Source organism: Pteronotus mesoamericanus, unplaced genomic scaffold (genome assembly GCF_021234165.1).
Source record: "Pteronotus mesoamericanus isolate MK-2021 breed Mesoamerican mustached bat unplaced genomic scaffold, CSHL_Meso_final scaffold_705, whole genome shotgun sequence".
Taxonomy (NCBI): Eukaryota; Metazoa; Chordata; class Mammalia; order Chiroptera; family Mormoopidae; genus Pteronotus; species Pteronotus mesoamericanus.
In genome coordinates, this window is record NW_026555326.1 from 5,479,279 (window position 1) to 5,493,548 (window position 14,270).

At 50.0% G+C, this 14,270-nt stretch overlaps 1 protein-coding gene across 1 annotated transcript in view; it reads right to left on the reverse strand.

Annotated features, from left to right (window-relative positions):
* Positions 1-203: 203 nt before the first annotated feature.
* MFSD4A (major facilitator superfamily domain containing 4A) overlaps positions 204-14,270 on the reverse strand; it is a 29,920-nt gene continuing 15,853 nt past the window's right edge. Inside the window, exons 6-10 of the mRNA XM_054562922.1 lie at positions 13,151-13,324; positions 8,603-8,750; positions 5,257-5,327; positions 3,918-4,038; positions 204-2,512 (exon numbers count right to left, since the gene is read on the reverse strand). Coding sequence (XP_054418897.1) covers positions 2,457-2,512; positions 3,918-4,038; positions 5,257-5,327; positions 8,603-8,750; positions 13,151-13,324 — 570 coding nt within the window. The 3' untranslated portion in view covers positions 204-2,456. The remainder of the gene's footprint in view (positions 2,513-3,917; positions 4,039-5,256; positions 5,328-8,602; positions 8,751-13,150; positions 13,325-14,270) is intronic.

Sequence of the window (14,270 nt, forward strand, 5' to 3'; positions counted from 1 at the left end):
TTCCTGATTCTGAGTCTATGTAAGAGGGAACAGTGGTTCTCAGTTCTTCTTGTGAGAGTTTTGTTTCTAAAATACCAACCGTGTGAACCCACAGTATGAGAGAGCCCTGTCTTTGGGGAACATTTGGTCATTTGTTTCTGTGCTTATATAAATAAGGATCAATTGTCCTTGATAATAGATAACACACTTACTCAATTTAAAATATTTTATTTTAGAAAAGGCAGTCTTAAATTTGTTTCGATCTTGTTTTCTATATTCACAACTTAATACTGATCACCTTAGATATCGCCATTGATTCTTCTTTCTAAATCTGTATAAAAGGGATGTTTGCTTGAAAACTAGCAAGAAAAATACAGCTGTTTTCTTTTTTCCCAGGTCAGTTGCTCACTTCAGTTGGGCTGTACTAACTCTGGCTGGCATCTAATACTTTGAAGTGTTTACAGACATAATTAAAACTATAACCCTAGACCACCAGCTTTCAAAAGAATTGGGATCTGTTTGACTTACAATAAATATGTTAATAAACATAGGAACAATTTCTAAGCTGCTCATGAGGTTTTAAAAACAAAAATTGCTAACATTTATGAAGCAGTATCTATGTCAGGCATATAATAATTGATTTACACAAATTCACTTCTTTCAGAATTCCTTTGAGGTAGGGTAAGATTCTTTTAGAAATGTCACTTTACACTTTTTAAAAAAGCAAAGCCAGAAGAGCCACAGAGAGAGAAGCTGAGGCCAGTGCTTGAATCAGGTCTCGGCAGCCAGATTCCCATCACCATGCCTCGCTGCTGGCAGGTGGAGCGGGCTTACATGACAATGCCCACAGTTCCAGGGTAAACCTTTTAATGTTGGGCATGTGAACCATTTTACTTGGACAGGCTACTGAGAATTGTGATCCACTTATTTTTTACACATGTACACTTGTATATACACAGAGAAAGTGCAGGTGAACTACTATACAGTCACTGTAACAGCCATTTCACGACTTACAGAACTCTCATCCCTTTCCAAGTCACTGAGTTTGTCGTCTTTGCATTACTACAGGATTTGCTTGACAGGCAGAAAGGATACTGAAAGTATACTTGGAGTATACTGCACAGCTTGAATTGTTCAGAGGTCCTAGTTTTGTTAAAGAACTTGACATGGTACACAGGCATACCTCGTTTTGTTGTGACTCACTTTATTGCATTTTGCACATGTTGCATTCTTTACAAACTGAAAGCAAGATCACCAGCAAAAAGATTTTAACTCATTTTATTGTGATACTCGCTTTATTGTGATGGTCTGGAACTGAACCCACAATATCCCTGAGGTATGCCTGTAAAGAGTTGTCTTTCTCTATAGAGGATATAAATTTTAAATCAGATATTTTTATTTTAGAAGTTCTTAGTGCTGTTTCTACAGCTTTTATAAGCTAGTCAATGTCAGTAAAGAAAAACAGAACATCCATCTCATTCTCTCAGGCAACTTCTGGACCAGTTTGCACTGATTACTAGTAGTGGTGTGCTGGCAAATGTTTAACACCTGGCTCTCCAGGAGAGAAAAGCCATGATTTGTAGCTTTTGCCAATTGCTGTGGTGTAAATACTCCCACCATGGCTGATGTCAAGCCACCAACACTTTTATCACTGAAAGTGGAGTTGGAAAGAGATGCACTCCTTTTTACAGTGTTTCCACCATACAAATACAATAGTCATAAATCACTTCAAGAACACAGGTATAGAAAAATTAGGAAGTGATGACTTTCGAGTAGCTATTACCTTTGTTTCTCACGTATTTTAAGTTTCTATAATTTGATTTTTAATAATGGCTGTATTTAACAAACAGCTCTTAAAAGAAATTTTAACAATCAACTTTTGTAAGCTGGTAGGAGCTAGGCCAGCATATCACTGAATTAGTGTCCCAAAGATTCAACTTTTCCTTTTGCTGTGTTAGACGGACAAACTATTGATGTCAGCAGCAGGAATTTGAGGGACTTTGGACTATTAGTAAGGAAAAAGCACACAAATCCTGTGAGCATGCCATGGGTTTGTTTTGATTAACTTAAAATGTATCTACATATAGCAATGATCACCGAGCTTTATAATTTCAACCTATATTTTCAAATTCAACGAAGAGTGATCTTCAAACCCAGGGTGTGGTCCATACAGGAGGCGGCCAGTGGAGTGAAGCAGATTGCTGCCTTCCTCCTTCCCAGGCAGACAGCTCTGACCGAAAGTCTGAACCAGGGAAGAGGAAAGGAATTTAAATAGCCAAGTAAACTTCTAATGATTTGCCCAGGGAGGACCCGGGTACCAGAACTCAATTTAATATCTTCTATGCAAGTCTTCATTGGAGAGGCTCCAAAGCAAGGCGTGGGGAGCTCGCTCCACTGCCACCCCTGCGTTCCTCCACACTTCGGTCTCTGCGGGTGCTCGCGAGGCCGATGTCTTCGCCTGCCTCCTTTACCCACTTTTACCTCTGGTAGCACTCCGAGCTTTCTGTTCCAAGCTGTTTGTCCTGGGTAAGAACTATAACAGAAACAAACAAACAAACAAACCAAGCAGCACATTTCAGCAGCTCTGATGCTGTTGCAGCTATTACTCGTTCTGAGAGCTCACCCAGGCCTTTTGTTTCTCTGCTGTCCAACGGCTCCTTGGGGAGCCGAGGGAACGGTCAGGCCTGAGGGTCCTGGCAAACTGTTGGTGGGGGCAGTTTGTTGAGACTGGTGTCTTGTGTTGGGGAATAGGTAAACTTCTTTCTGTCTTTCTTGATTAGGAAATTTAGTAAGCATTACTCAGGTGACATTCAGCAAATATTTAATACTATTTTAAGATTTACTTATTTTTAGAGAGAGGGGAAGGGAGGGAGAAAGAGAGGGAGAGAAACATCCACATTCGAGTGAAACCTTGATCAGTTGCCTCTTGCATGTCCCTGGTTGGGGACCTGGCCCACAACCCAGGCATATGCCCTGACCAGGAATCAAACCGGTGACCTTTCACTTTGCTGGTTGGTGCCCAGCCCACTGAGCCATACCAGTCAAAGTACAGCCAATACTTTTTGAATGCATGGCCTAAATGAAGGCTCTGTCCTGAGGGCGAGGCTAGATGGCAACTGGAATCTGCCGCCACAGAAGCAAGACTGTAGTTAGAGCTGACTGGGGAGCCCTCGTTGTCCTTCTGGGCTTTTAAACTGATTGTTTAAAGGGTGCGTATGTCCACCTACTGAGAGAAGCCTCTGGCTGCCTGTTCCTTCAGTCTTTGCTTTCTACAGGGCGTACAAAGGCTCTCCCTGGGCACCTTCTCTTAAGAACTGGCTCCTCGCTCCGCTGAAACCGTTGTGGGGACTTTGAGAGCTCTGGGCAGAAAGGCAGCTGAGGGCTCAGGGTTATGAAAACAGATTTGGGACTCTCCCTGCCTGGGGTCTTCAGGGGTAAGATTATTCTTAGGTAGTGTGTCTGCCCTGAAAGTGCTTTTCTGTGCTACTTGGCCAGAAGGAGTTCTTTTTGAAAGAAAGATGTGGACTAGAGTCAAAATCGTAAACTGCAAAGATATGGCCAACTGGGCTGCTGGGCTGAGTTCCAGCCCAGGAGGCAGGCTCTGCCTTTCAGTGCCCGGCGCAGGCTGGAAAGAGCCCCGGCCCGGTCCCGTGGCGCAGAGAGATGCAGGGAGCCACGTTCGCATCCTTGCCCCTCTCCTTCTAGAGAAACCATGAGTCAGTCTGTCCCCACCGCTCCTGCCCCAAGAGCGTGGTGCAGACAATCGCATGGCAAAGCAGGAAGGGGGAAAGGAAGCTGTAGAAAAATAAACATTTCCTTGCATTTTACTTGAAACAGAACAGCACTGCTGGTGTGCTAAGGCCCACAGTATCTCCCACAGCCCGCCGCCCCCCCACGCTGTTTTCCTCCTCTTGTGTAGAAACAGATTCTTTCCTTACCTGATGAGAGTCCAGTGTGCATCCTGTGGAAAAACCGGAGCAAGATGTAGAAGGTAAAAGCCAAGCAACCAAAGATCACGCCACAGACCAGGAAACTGTAGCTGCCCTGAGCCTGGAATATCTGCCAAAGGGGAAAATACAGACACATAGGCCATCAAAACCTCCCACGGAGATGTATTGGAGGAAGCAGACTTCTCGGGCCCTTGGCAGGTTTTCTAGTCAAGTTGAGGATTGCCACACCAACAGATAGAAACATGGGTAGCAGGGACACGGCCTTGTTTCAGGGTTATGTTCCTGGAGGAGACAGCAAACCCGTTCTATGGCAGGGGTTGGATCCAGTGAGCACTGCGGTCCCTTCAGTTCTATGTCTGGAACCTTCTGAACAATCTCCTTATCTTTCTTAAACCTCCAATCATACTAGGTGTTTCTATACCCACAAGGCCTGATGAGAACTTTGCAGAGAATATTACACATGTACACTTTTATTATGGAAAATTTTAAATATATGCCAAAGTAGCATATCGAACTCCCATGGACCCACGGCCAACCCTAGCAACCAGCACCAGCTTCCTCCGTACCCGCCACGGGATTAGGCCCTGAAGACCGGCCTGGCCCTCACGCTGCTTTCACGCAGAGGTCGCCGAGGGATGCGGCCCTTCCCCACCCAGCAGGGCAGACGCAGAGGAAAGGAGAACAGTGAGGAGGGGGAGCCCGAAAGAGCTGGTTTTGGATGCCATCCCTGACAGTTATCAGAAGTGTGATGACTGGGGGCAAGTGGCCTACTTTGTCAGAGTTTCAGTGTCCTCCTCTATAAAAAGGGGAGTGGCAATATCCACATCACGGTCTTCAGTAAAAACCAGACTTAGTTTTTTCCCTGGTGTACACATGAGCTGTGGGTATGTGTAACAAGAACTAGGAGAGCTGGCCTGGGATCAGGGCTGGAGCTGGGCAGTAAGGCTGGGCCCTCTGCAGGGCAGCCCAAGGCTCCGCGAGGTGGGGGGAGGGAGCGGCAGGTTGGGAAGGAATGGACAGAGGACTCTGCAGCTCAGTCCCATCCCAGGCCCGGGAGCTAAACAACATTCCCGTGGGGGCGCCTCTGGCCCTGCTCCCAGACATGACTTGTGTTTGCTTTGGACTCTTGCATCCTTTTCCAGCCCCAGGTCCCCCCCGCCAGCCCCGGCTGGAGGCTCAGCTTTCAACGCTGGCTCCAAAACGGAAACAGGTAACACAGAGTGGGCCCTGCTCACGTGGGTTCAGAAGGCGGCTGGCCGCACCTTCCCACCTGCTTGGAGGAGGGCTCCCCAAATGCGCTCTCCTCCCCGCCGAGTTTCCCACATACCCAGCCAACCAGCATCTGGAGGGACATCTCGCCAATCCCTGCCCCTGTCACCAGCACTGTGGTCGCACAGCCTAGGCGAAAGAGAAGGATGTAGTTTAGTAAGAACCAATTAGGAGACAGAAGTCAGCAGGTGTAATTCAGGTTATTTCTGGGAAGTCTCTGGAAAGCAACATGGCTGCCCAAGAGGGCTCCTTGGGGTTCCTGAGATTTCTCAAACTTCAGCTCTTAGCTCTGCTTGGGAACGCATAGGTCCTGCTGCCATTATGTCCCTTCCTTGCTCTGAGACCTTCGATTGCTCACAATTGTTCTCCCAGTAAATTCCAAGTTGTTTAGCCTGGAAATCTGACCCTTCCAAAGCTGACCACCACCAACCTTTCCGGAAAGATTCCCTGATCTCCTCAGACCAGCCCTCCACTGGCCAGAACAGTGTCCTCGATGGCCTGGCATTGCACTGACCAGCCACACCTCTCATCAACCTGGCAACAGGGCACAGACTGTCAGAGCCCAAACTTCAGAGCCAGATGTGGGTGTCAGGCCCATCTGTGTCACCTGTTAGCTCTGTGACCTTCAGCAAGTCCTCTCCTTTTTCTAGGCCTTGGTTTCCTCCTGTAAAGTGGGCATCAACACATCTTGCGCTGTGTGGATCACCCTAATGCAATGCACCTAAGGCCTCAGTGAAGTCCTGACATACAGGAAACCCTCAAAGCCAGGCCAGTTCTCGGCTTACACCCTCCTACGCTGCCTTCAGGATAAAGTCCAAGTGACTTAACGTGGTCTCCAGGGCCCTTTATAATCGGCCCCTGTTGAGAGCGCAGACTCCCCTCTCCCACCACCCGCTGCAGGCTGCCCTCTAGCCAGGAGAAGCCTCCTGTTTCCCGCCTGCACACACACAGGCTCACCACCAGGTCCTGACACATGTCCCTCCTCCTCTTTGTCCAGCAAACTCCTGCTCAGCTTTCAGTCCAGGCTTAGGTTTCCTTCTGTACTCTCCCCTCAGCCCACCCCAACCCTGGATGAGCTGCTCCGCTGTGCTCCCTCAGCTCCTCCCCCCCAACCAGGCTTTAAGCCCCCCGAGAGAGGGCGGTGCCTTGAGTTTTTCCTCTGTGACATATATCACTGCCTATTATCAGCACAGTGGCCAATGCATGGTAGACACCGAGTGTTTTTTGAATAAAACAGATCATTTTTCACTCTGGGCTTCAAGTTCCCCTCTTAGTCTCATGTTTGAGTTATTACCTATCTCTGCTCCTTTGCTCCCACACCAGCCGCTGGCCTCTGCCCGCACCCCGCCCTTCCCTGGAATACCTGTCCTTTCTCCTTCTGCCTTTCCGAATCTTGGGCCCGCTCACATCCCATCTCTTCCATGAGGCTACCTCGAGACATAACACTGGTCCCTCCCTTGTCTGAATTCCTGTGACACCCACTGTCCATTCCACTCATTCATTCAAAAACCTGCCCATACCTTCTGTGCATCAAGTACTGTGTTAACACTGAGACTATGCCGATGAATAGCGTTAACACATATACTGAGCACCTGTGAGCCAGTTAAGCTGCCAAGTCAAGAGCTTTACAGTTTCTCTAATGCACAAAACAATCAAAGGTATTGGCATCCCCATTTTGCAGACGAGAAAACAGGCTCAGCGAGGGGAAAGAAAGGGAACCACCCAAGCCCACAAAGCCAAAGAGAGTGAAGGCGGGACTGATTTGGGTCTGCTGATGACCTCAAAGCCCTTGCTTTTGCCCTTGTCCCTTGCCGGTGCCCACAGGGAGTGGGTTGTCAAGGAGAGGATGTGGATAACTAGATACAAAAGCCTCAAAGGGATCGAACATGAGGAGGAGGTACAAAGGAGGGGGTACCGGCCCAGTGGGGGTCAGAGAAGCACCCCGGAGGGACAGAGGAGAAGGGGCAGGGTAGAGGACATCCCGTGCGGAGGGTTCTTCCTGTGCCAACCATGGAGGGACAGGACTGCCGAGCGCCACCGGAGAGCGGCCGGCCGGCCCAAACGCCGGCCCCGAGGGGAAGGGAAGGAGCTCCACAGGAAGCCGCGAAGACCAGAAGCCGCTCAGTGTCCGAGCCATCCCTCCGCAGCAGCTCCTGGGTCCTCTCCCTGCCTCCACGTTAGAATCTCCCAGCAGCCCCTGGCCAATTACACCAGACTTCGTGGAGGTGAAGCCCAAGAACAGGTTTTGTTATAAGTGCTCCAGATGATTCTAATGTGGAACCAGCTCTGAGAACCTCTGATGGATGCAAATGTGAAGGCAAAGAGACAGGCCAAGACCTGCCAAGGCAGCAGGGGAGGTGATTAGACATCGGGAAAAGCTGGGTACCGGTAAACATTCCAAGCGGGTGGGTGATGATAAAGGCCTGAACTAAGGCAGGGATGGGGACAAATGAAGAGAGGATGGATTTGAGTGACCATTTGCAGGCAGAATCAACCAATATAACTTACTATTACTACTGTTAAGCTCTAACATTTGTTGTAACTTTAAACTCTGTGGGTTATAGTGTGTGACAAGATATCAACATTATTTCTGGACTTCATTTACGCACTTGAGGTTTGGGGGTTACCTTAGAGTTCAAGGACACAGGTCTCCTGTCCCTCATTCCTGTGGAGAGCTGAGGTGGCTGCAGGTCCAACTGCTCTGGCCCCCTGCCCCCACACACTGATTTCCCCCCTCCTCCAAAGAAATCACGCATCTTTAATGCTTGTTTTCCAACGCCCTAGAGCATTTCTAGTTACTTCTAAGGGTAATGTTAGCTGTTCAAAACATGTTTTTAATGAACTCATTTTACGAAATGCGTTTGCTGTATGCACTTGGGAGGCTACAGAATGAGAATCAGAGGTTTCTGACATCAAAGAAGCTGTGTCACAAGCCCACATCAGCCGCGGAGTCCTTGTTCTAATCCTCTGCATTTCGAACATCCCCAAGAAGAGCGAAGCTAGGAGAGGCTGGCTATCTTCGTTAAGGTATTATATAAAATCCCGTTCCTAGACTGTCACTTCTCTCGTGCCACTTTGCAACTTGAAATTCCCATGCATGTTATACAAAATGCCAGCTGTGGATCAGTAGATATGACTACAGGACAAAAGAAAATGGAAGAGGAAAACTTACTGCTTCCCTGTGGCTCGAAGTCATGTTATACAGGTACAATGTTCTAACCATGGATTAGAACAACCCCATTTATGGACCTGTTCCCACTAATCAGGGGAGCGTCATTTCTGTGAGGAGGTAGGGCAGTGACCTTCCAGCTGCGACATCACAGAAAGGTGGGGGAGCAGGGGAGGAAGTGGCACCCCACCAGGGGGACCCGGACCACCCTCGCTCCCAGCCTCAGCACACTCACCTTTGTATTGCAGAATGTCCTCTGTGTAGGCTAGCATGCTGGGGAAGGTGCTACTAAGGAACAGGCCCAGACTGGCCGTCCCCACGAACAGGAAGATGACATTGTAGGAGAAAGCAAGAAGTACCAGGTACGTCACCACCACGCCGACCTGTCACAGCAGTGATGGAGGTGATTAGAAGTCGGGAAAAGCCGGGAGTCCATGAAAAAGGAAAAACCTGGGGGAGCCAGCGTCCTGCCTTGGACAGTTGGGCCTTAGGAATGGTGCTGTGACCAGTGTGCCACCCTGTGGAATGTGCGGGGACTGCACCTTCCGCATCCTGTCTGCCAACCAGGCCCTGAGAACATGCCCAGAGGGAGGAGGTGAGCCCAGCCAGCAGTCTCCAGCAAATGGCCTACCACACGTGCTTAAGAGGTGCTTAGTGAGGGAATACCGACGTCCCCAAGGTCTTATCTGTAAGCATGGGAAACTCCATCCAAGTCATCAGCTCTCCACCCTGCCGGCTGGGAGGCCGGAGTCCTTCGCTCCTCCTGAAGAAGAGCTGCTTCTCCTCCCTTACAAGCAGTGAGCTCGCAGGGGAAGCTCTGGGGTAGCAGGAGAGGCGGGGTGGTAGCTGCAGGGTCCCCAGCATCTAGGAATCCAGACAGAACCCCCAGTCCCAGAAAGGGTCAGTGGCTGCGGCTGTGGCAGGGCAGCTTGGGTCCCCTCAGATTCGGCCCAGATTGCACGGGCAGTGTAGCCCATGGCCGGAGACCCCTGTAGTGGGCTAAGGGACCAGGAAGCTTTCTAGTTCAGTCAGGGTTTCTGTCACATGGGAATATTTTTGGTAAAATGACCCTTTAAAAAATTCTTTAAAAATGTATTTATGTCAATATTGACTAATTTCTATGCCAAACGCATCTGAGAAGAAACCGGGCAGTATAGCTTTGGAGGCAGAAGACCCAGGTGTAAGCGCCATCAGTTCTGGGGCCTTGAAGTAGCCGATCTCTCGGATTCTCAGCTTCCTATCCTGCGGAATGGGCTACAAAAGCCCCACTGAAGAGCGGTGGGGAAACGATAGCAATGAAGGGCTCCAGTGTGAGGCTTCGCACAAATGGCAGTCCTAGTATTTGTGTGAGAGCTTTCCTTAATGTCTCAGGAGGTGGCAATCATCTACAAAAGCCCTCAGTGTTGTGGTATAACTCTTCTGGGTGAGTATATCTGTTTCTAGAAAAAATAAGCTCTAGAGAGCTAGAAGGCCGGGGAGAAAGCACAGCTAACCAGCCGAGTGTGCCTTACCGATGAGTGTGAGGGAGGGAAGGCCTTTCACACTCACCAGCAGCCCCTGAGGGATTCGCACCAATTGGAGAAACAAAGCCAGGACTGCAGCCCCAAGCCCCTGTCCCTCCACTCTCCTTCAGCTGCCCCTCGGTCTGCTGCGGGACCTATGCGACACCAGACCCCTCATGGAAGCTCAGAGTCCTTGCTGAGAAAGGCTTGCTGCCCATGGAGGGAGGGATTCGCCAGCAACAATGGCAGAAGGAAACACATTCCCCCACAGCATGAAAGACTTCTTTCACGCAGTAAAAACACGAAGGCAAGGGACTTGTCTGTGGTTCGTAACAGAATGTATTTCTTTGGCATAGAAAATGGTCCCACAGATCCATCTGCTCTTTCTTCCTTCTTAGCTCAACTGTTTTTACAAAATGATTTTATTTCTTTATTTTTTAGAGAGAGGGGAAGGGAGAGAAAAAGAGAGGCATAGAAACATCGCTAGGTTGCCTCTCGCATGCCCCCACCTGGGTACCTGGCCCGCAACCCAGGCAGGCGCCCTGAATGGGAATCAGGCGGGGGACCTTTCCATGCACAGGATGATGCTCCAACCAAGTGAGCCTCCCGGCCAGGGCTGTTGTGTTGCTTCTTTGTCTGCATGTCCCATTGGTTCAGCCCCACAGTTTCAAATACCTCTATGCCCGGACTCTTAAGTCTATCCTTCCAGCCATGACCTGTGTCCAGAACTCCAAACTTTCATGTAAAACTGTCTCTTTGATATGTCCCTCGATGGCTCACCATGTGGCCTGAATGGAACTTTTCCCTTCCTCCCACAAACCTTCTCTTTGTTGCCACATCAGTTAACAGCATCCCCGTTCCTCCAACCTTGTATCTAAGGTAGTCCTCGATCTTTCCTTTCCTCACCTGCATTCTGGCCAACAGTACCTCAGATAAACATCCAGAACCTTTGCATCTCTCCAAGTCCATCCTGCCCCCGCCCCCCATCCCGCCACCACTCGCAGGCCTGGACTGCGACGGTGGCGTCTCACTGTTTCCCCTCAGGACTGGCCTCTTTGGCTCAGGAAGTCTCAGCTGGGCCCCAGAATCTGATTTGCCTTTTTGAAAGCCTTCACTCCAGGTGAGTTTTTATCATCCGTGCCTTGGATGCTTCAGACTTTCTTTCTTCTCACAAACCTCGATTCCTGCCCCGCTCTCCTCTCTCTAGGCGGCGGGCCTCATGCCTTGCAGAGTCTGGCCACCGGTAGCGCCTGCACCCTCCCTGCCCTCCTTCCCCCCTCCTTCCCTGAATCATGTCACCCCAGCTCCACGGAACAGGGGCTCCCTCCTCCCTGAACTTCCGTCGCCCTTCCCCACTGCTCTGCCTCCCCTCGCCCCAGCCCCAGGGCCTTCTTCACTCAGTTCCCGTCAATGGTACCTTCACAGACCCTCCTCCTTGCAGGCGTCCTCCCTTTCTCCTCCACCGATGAAGAGGCTTACGTCACCCTGACTCCTGTCAGACCAAGCTCCCTTCAACTCAGAAATAGTCGCAATACCCATACCTCCAGCCCCCATCTCCCTCTTACCCTCAGCCTCTCGGGTTTGGCTTCTACCTGTCCAACCTCCCATCTACCTTGAATGCAAATTTCTTTCTTGAAGGTCATAAACCAATACAAGCACAAATCCAAAAACCTTTCTTGAGACTCATTGTCTTTGGTCTGGGGAGCCCCAACAGTATCTGCTGGAAACTCAACCCAAGAAAGGACTCTCTGACAACAGACTGGGCCACCTGGAAAGGTAGTGAGTTCCTAGTCCCTGGAGGTGTTTAAACAGACTGTGTACCTCTCCTCTATAAAGGGATGTTATTGAGGTAATTCAAGCCCTGCTGGGAGGTTGCACTTCCAGTCAAGATGGTGGCACAGGCAGACATGCCTCACTTCTTTGCACAACCAAAAGAAAATTACAACTGAAATATAGAACTACCATCACTCAGAACGGACAGAAATCGAGTTGAATGGAAGTCTGACAACAACAGAATTAGAGAAGCCACATTCATCCAGACTGGGAAACAACAAGTAGAGTGGATGAAGCGGAGAATCAAATCAATGATTTGGAACATAAGGAAGCAAAAAACAACCAATGAGAACAACAAGAAGAAAAGAGAATCCACAAAAAACGAGGATAGTGTAACCGCCTGTGGGACAATGTAAGCAATCCAACATCCATTTCATGGTGGTGCCAAAAGGAGAAGAGAAAGGGCAAGAAATTGAAAATCTATTTGAAAAAATAAAGAAAGAACACCTCCCTAATTTGGTGACGGAAATAGACACGCAAGTCCAGGAAACAGAGAATCCCAAACAAGATGGACGCAAAGAGGCCCACTCTAAGACACATCATGAGTGTCAAAGCTTAAAGATAAAGTGATAGGCGGCGTGGGGGTGTGTGTGGGGGAGAATGGGTGAAGAGGTGAGGGGATTAAGAAGTGTAAATAGGTAGGTACAGAATAGCCATGGGGATATAAAGTACAGTATAGGAAATAGAGTCGCCAAAGAACTTACATGCTTGACACGTGGACATGAACAATGCCTGAGGGAGTGGGGGGCACTGTGTGAAGGGAGGCAAAGGGGGAAAAAGCAACACAACTGTAATAGCATAATCAATAAAATATAACTAAAAAAAAAAAAAAAAAAACCCTGCTGGGAGGTTGGGCTGGATGACCTTTCAGGAATCTCTCACACTCGGGGAGAGATACATCGCTCTGGCCCCCTGCCTCCAGGGCAGACTGGTTCTTTGAAGGCAGCCCACATGCCAGTCTGGCTACTTGAGAATTCCCTCGAAGAGTTTTAAAATGCAAATCTGCTAGCTTCAGCCCAGAGAGGGTGATTCTGAGGGCCAGGCGCCCCCGGGCCTGCACCGGCCCCAAGGCCTTGTTGAGCTGGGCACCAAGGTGAACACAGGAGGACCAAGTCCAGAACCTGCTTCCCTTGTGTCCTTGGCAGGTTGTCAGCCGGGATCTAACCACCCCCCCCCGCCCGCCCCCCCCCGCCCCCCGCCCCGCACACACAGCAGGGATCACCTGCCCCAGCCCTTTTTTGTATGAGTACAAAATCCGGGGCCCGAGAGGGGAAGGGACTTTTCCAAGGTCACAGCGTCCCTTCTTCACCAGCATCCCTCCCCTCCCTCTACTCCTACAGTCCCGCCCTGGTGGCAGGGCTCCATCCAGAGCAACAGTCTGGGGCAGGGGTAGGGCCAGGAGTGAATGGTGCTCCCAAGTCTCCAAGAAGCAAAAGGAGGCCACTTACCACATCAATGCACACCATGGTGGCTGGCTTCATTTTGGAGGAGATGGGAATGGAGACAAGGTGGCCCAGGGTGATGAAGCCCCAGAAGAGGCTGGGGACGTAACCAGCCAGCTTGTGTCCTACAGACAGCGGCTTCTCCACTGCATAGCTGTACACAAAGGTGGAATATACCCCCTGTGGAGAGACAGGCCCCGCTGAGCACACCCACAGCACAGCCAGACCGTATCCTGGGAAAGGAAGCCCTGGCCAGGCAGGTGTGGGGAGGCCTGCGCCTGCTCCTAGAGGTTCCTCAAAGGGTGGGCGTGGGGCTGAGGTCATCCAGCACACATGGGCCGGAGCTGAGAACAATGCCAGGGGCCACAGCTCCCGGACTGCACCTGGGGAGGACCCCGGGTTCCAGGGAGGCCTCTCTCCACAGGGCGCCGAGGGGCCTGGGCATGAAAGCTCTGTAGCCCCTTCGCCAGAGCAGGGTTCTGCTAATTACCTTATTGACCAGGATGCCACAGGAAGGTTTTTGTTGAAGGAAAGGTGTTTTGCTGCAGCAAAAAAAGCCAAAAACAAAAACAACCCCCCCCCCAAAAAAACAAACAAAAAAAGGTGTGCGCAAGCATCTCATTTTACAGCTGAGAGGGCAGAGAGAAGTGACTTGCCCAAGGTCACAATGAGAGTTGGAAGTCAACCAGTACTGTCACGTGTCCTTGCCACCAGGTCACCTAGTTTGTAGAGCCTTCTCTTTGGAGAGTCCCTCCTATGGCAATCAGTTAATCAGCCATTCAAAACTGTTCTAATCTAATCCTTAGAGATTTCTGGGAAAAGGCATTAAATAGTGTAACAGAGGTCACTAGCGGACTGAAAAGCTGGGCCTGTAGCTTGTTTTTACGGCATGGCTTCAGAAGCCCGTGTGCGGAATGTTCCGGGAAGCAGTGTCCTAGAGTTTATTTGGCATGACCTCTACTTGGCAGAACAGGGCTCTGCCCCTGTAAAACACGTGGGTAGACTGCATTCAGTAACAAAACCTACAGGCCTCCTATCCACGGAGTTAATGAAAATGTAAGCAATTGGCTGGGACGCAAGGCCACAGTACCAAGGGTCCGTGAACAATTCTGGAAACGGTCTCCCC